Source organism: Mastomys coucha, unplaced genomic scaffold, assembly GCF_008632895.1.
Source record: "Mastomys coucha isolate ucsf_1 unplaced genomic scaffold, UCSF_Mcou_1 pScaffold23, whole genome shotgun sequence".
Taxonomy (NCBI): domain Eukaryota; kingdom Metazoa; phylum Chordata; class Mammalia; order Rodentia; family Muridae; genus Mastomys; species Mastomys coucha.
In genome coordinates this window covers 105,158,547-105,163,395 of record NW_022196906.1, presented here as the reverse complement: position 1 = coordinate 105,163,395, position 4,849 = coordinate 105,158,547, and the positions used below count along the sequence as shown (strand labels likewise).

General features: G+C 46.2%; 1 protein-coding gene across 2 annotated transcripts in view; it reads left to right on the top strand.

Moving 5' to 3' along the window:
* The window catches only part of Mlh1 (mutL homolog 1), a 42,769-nt gene extending 39,107 nt beyond the window's left edge, over positions 1 to 3,662 (top strand). Inside the window, exons 16-19 of one of the 2 annotated variants that reach the window (XM_031344260.1) lie at positions 848 to 1,012; positions 1,557 to 1,652; positions 1,945 to 2,058; positions 3,232 to 3,662. In XM_031344260.1, the coding sequence (XP_031200120.1) occupies positions 848 to 1,012; positions 1,557 to 1,652; positions 1,945 to 2,058; positions 3,232 to 3,399 (543 nt within the window). In that variant the 3' untranslated portion in view covers positions 3,400 to 3,662. The remainder of the gene's footprint in view (positions 1 to 847; positions 1,013 to 1,556; positions 1,653 to 1,944; positions 2,059 to 3,231) is intronic. The other variant, XM_031344261.1, reaches the window with a different exon arrangement.
* The last annotated feature ends 1,187 nt before the right edge of the window (positions 3,663 to 4,849 follow it).

Sequence of the window (4,849 nt, the reverse complement as noted above, 5' to 3'; positions counted from 1 at the left end):
GTATGGAGGCCAGAAGACAGTGTCAGGTGTTGTTCATGTATGGAGGCCAGAGGACAGTGTCAGGTGTTCCTGTGTGGAGGCCAGAGGACAGTGACAGGTGTTGTTCATGTATGGAGGCCAGAGGACAGTGTCAGGTGTTGTTCATGTATGGAGGCCAGAGGACAGTGTCAGGTGTTGTTCATGTATGGAGGCCAGAAGACAGTGTCAGGTGTTGTTCATGTATGGAGGCCAGAAGACAGTGTCAGGTGTTGTTCATGTATGGAGGCCAGAGGACAGTGTCAGGTGTTGTTCCTGTGTGCAGGCCAGAGGACAGTGTCAGGCGTTGTTCCCCAGGGAACATCACCTCATCTTGCTTTTTGACTTTGTTTTGTTTTTGAGACAGAATGTCTCACTAGGACCTGGAGCTTTCTGAGTAGGCTATGCTGTTTGTATTTAGATCTCCATCATTTGGGGGCAAGTCTCTTGGAGATTTTCCAGAAAACTGTAACTGATTTCTACTTTAATTCTAGCTTAGTGGAAAGACATTCATGAGTGTGCTCACACTTACTGAGACTTTTCATAGCCTAAAGCATGTGTTTGGTCACCTTATGTTGTCATCTAAAAAAAATTATATTCTTACCTTGCTAGGACTTGTTTTTAAATGTCACATGTACCACTCATTGTAGTACTAACTTGATTGTCACCATAATGACTTTCTGTCTACTTGTCCTGCTGTTAAGAATAGGAATATTGAAACTAGCATTGCCGAGTGGCCATTCCGTCTCTGATGATGCCCCGTATCTGAACCGAGCTTGGTCTGACAGGCTCAAGCTTCCCACCTGATCCCTATATTCTTGCTTCCTCCCAGGAACCAGCCCCACTCTTTGACCTCGCCATGCTGGCCTTAGACAGTCCTGAAAGTGGCTGGACAGAGGAAGACGGCCCAAAGGAAGGGCTTGCAGAGTACATTGTTGAGTTTCTGAAGAGGAAAGCCGAAATGCTTGCAGACTATTTCTCTGTGGAAATCGACGAGGTGGGTGTGGCCATCTGAATGCCTTTATCTTTATTTAAATTAATAAGGTGAGTGGGGGCATGTGAATGTCTCTGATTTATCTTTAAATTGATGAGGTGGGTGGGGTCATTTCGAGTAATTTTTCAGATAAGAGTCAAGTCCCTAGGTTGGGACAAAAAGGCTGGCCTCCCCTCAGAAGCAGCATGTATCTATCATACATAGTATTTCCTCCATTTCTCATTTGCACTGGAGATCACACAGCCATACTGTGAAGGGCTCTTCCACGTGGGAAAGCTGAATCCAGTTCTTGCAGGCCACAGAGTGAATGAAACTCTGACGCTCACTCCATTTCTTCCTCCTACCCTGTTCTTTTGGGCTTCTTGTCCTGACATTTGCAAGCACATCCAGAAGAAAGAGTTGTTCTCAGCCACAGGCTCTTTCTAAATACTGTCAGTTCTCAGTTTCCATCCTACAGCCTGCAGGGCAAGGCTTGGAGAAGCACCAGAGAAATGAAACCTATCAGCCATTATTTCTTACCCTCTTTTCTTGGCCTTTTCCCCACAAGCAGGAAGGGAACCTGATTGGATTACCTCTTCTGATTGATAGCTATGTGCCACCTTTGGAGGGACTGCCTATCTTCATTCTTCGCCTGGCCACTGAGGTATATAGCAGCAGATGCTAAGCAGTGTGTGTGTGTGTGTGTGTGTGTGTGTGTGTGTGTGTTAATTGGAGGGAGAATTCTTTCATTTGTAGTGGAAAAGATTAAAAAAAAAAAACTCACAGCTAAAGGCCCCATCAACCCATCCCCCTAGCCATCCCAACAACTCACCAGTCAGGTCTTAGTGCCAGAAAAGCCACATTTCTTTTTACCTGTTAAGTCTGTGAACTGTTTAGAAATGAAATGTTAAAGCACTGAATTGAATGCTTGTCTTGTATTGAATTCTGTGGACCAGGTGAACTGGGATGAAGAAAAGGAGTGTTTTGAAAGTCTCAGTAAAGAGTGCGCTATGTTTTACTCCATTCGGAAGCAGTATATACTGGAGGAGTCGACCCTCTCAGGCCAGCAGGTACTGTGGTTGTTAGTGTACATTGTCATCTAGGACTGGGCCAGGTCTCATGTACTTTAGAATATGGGACTTAAATCATGTCCAAAATCCTATCGGCTCACTTTATATTGACAACTTTTCAAGCCCAGGAATTTGCATATGGTTAATGTTGGCTTTGAACTCCTGCTTCATCTTCCTAAGTGCTGAGATTATAGTGTGTACCCGCACACCCAACTTTTCACAGTGCTCAGCGTTTATTCATGAACATTCTTTCTTTCTGCTGGACTTCCAGAATGATCTGACAACCTGCCAGACACACAGTGGTGTGTATGATATCAGTGAGAAGGAGATGTTAGGCCAGAGTGCTCTAAGGCAGCAGCTCTGTAGGTATCACTGTTAGCGCTTAAACCCGCGTCTTCAGATCCTAGGCCAGCCCTCAGTCTACCTCAGTTTCCCCCTAGTCTGCATCTGACTTCTGCCTTCTGTACTAGGCAGACAGTCTCTGTCGTCCCCCTCATAGGCCAGCCTGACACAGAGAGCCTGGGTTCTCCTGCCTGTCACTATTTTCAGTCAGATGGGAATGCTCACTCACATTTCAGAAGGAGGGAGAGATTTGGGAGTTCCTAAGAGTCAGGAGCCGCTGTAATGCATAGCCTTAGTGATACGGACTCGCCAGGACAGTTGGCACGCTCAGGGTTTTCAGTGCATACAGTGGTGGAACAGAAATTAACCCTGGCTCCAGGCTGAGGCCCCAGGTGGGGACGGTGAAGCACACAAAGGCCCTGAGCTTATTTGGTAGGAGCCAGAGGGATGGGAAACAACATTTTGTACATGAGACTTACACAGAGTAATGGTGAGGCAAGTTTACCCTCCATGGAGTCAGAACAGTGCTACTTTAAGACACCCCAGGTTTGGTGTGGCGCTATGATCCAGGAGCCAGGCTCAGAAATGTTATCCACTGAAGTGGAGATAAAGGTCTCTTCCATAGCCCAAGCTCCCTCAAAATAATTGCTTCCTTTGCTTCCTCACAAAGCCTGCTTCTGCTCAGGCCTGTGGGATCCCAAGACTGTCCTGCAGAAGCTGCTTCATAAGCTCTGGACAGCACACCCATTACTCACCACTGAGGCCTTTCCAGGCCCAGTGCCTGTCTTGTCATTATGTGGGGAGATAAGTGGTATGTCATGTATTTTCCAGAGTGACATGCCTGGCTCTACTTCAAAGCCCTGGAAGTGGACTGTGGAACACATTATCTATAAGGCCTTCCGCTCACACCTTCTACCTCCGAGGCATTTCACAGAAGATGGCAATATCCTGCAGCTTGCCAACCTGCCAGATTTGTACAAAGTCTTTGAGAGGTGTTAAATACAATCATAGCCACCGCAGAGACTGCGTGACATCCAGGGTATAGCCACCGCAGAGACTGCGTGACATCCGGGGTGAGGCGTATTGTACTGATCTGGAAGCCACAGCACAGGACCCTTGGTTTCCAGGCTCCAAGGTTTCCAGTGCTCACTGTTCTTGCTCTGTTATCCCAGTATTGGTGCTACAACTTAATGTCCTTCACCTGTGGATTGGCTGCAAATAAACTCACGTGCGTTGTGTGATCTTTATATAACTGCACATTGGAAAACTTTCTAAGATGATTTTCACATAGCATATACTGGGTAGAGTTGAAGATTTCAAAAAGAAGTTTGAAAGTCCCTGGGCACTGAGGAGGCATTTCTACACACACTCTTAATCTCATCCCTCAAGGTTTAGGCTTAATTAAATCTATCTTAAAACTTTCTTAACTCCAATTTTGCTTTTAAAAAAACCAAAAACCAAAAACCCAAGGTTGGGCAATGGGTGTCTTGATCCCAGCACTTGGGAGTCAGAGACAGGTGGATCTGTGTGCTCAAGGCCAGCCAGGGCTACAGAGTGAATTCCAAGAAAATAGAGACTACATAGTGAGATTCTACTTCAAAAAATGAAAAAAGTCTAGAGCACATATGGAGGTCTGGTTAGCTGGTTGGTTTTAGAGTACCTAGGAAAGACACTTGGGCGTGTCTATGACTGTTTCCAGAGCAGATCACTGATTGGGGAAGGCTTATCCTCCAGTTGGGCAGCAGGAACCACTTCTAATAGTCTGGGTATGAGAAGACTACAGGGAAAAGTGCTCACCTGCCTGCATCCATCCTGATGTTTCCATCAGACTCTTACGGTCTTTGCTTTCCAAAGTGGACCTGGAACCAAGGCTCTATCCAGGTATCTTCCAGGCTTTTGATGCCAGATTGGACCAACTAAGGCATCTAGCCTAGTGGCTTGAACAGCTGCCAAGGTTCTACCTTTCCAGCTTGCAGACAGACATCCTTGGACTGCCTAGCCCATACTCTGTTAATCCCCTTTATACATCCCATGAATTTTGTTTCTGTAGAGAACCCTACCTAAAAGTGACACCCTGTCACTAGTGCAGACAGCCAGGGTTGCTGCTCTGATCAACTTGCCTTGTGGCATAAAGGCTTAAAAACGGGTCTACAAGAGGGATGTGGAGCTTTGGAATATTGTAAACAGAACTTAATGGTGACTCTGGTGGGAGTTTAGGAAAAACGGAGCCAGTGAGGGCATGGCTCATGTGGGTTGAGAATGAGACCAAGGACCGGAGTGGGATCTGGCTGAGGCCAGCCTCTGTCTTTTCTCATGGACTTGAGTAAGGCTAATGTAATGGGTTAAGTTGTCTGGCAGAAGCAAGTTCAAAACAGCCTGGCCTTTGGATGGTGACATGCTTATCACTGGTTGACAGCAACAACTCAGAATAGAAAAGATGAAAAATATG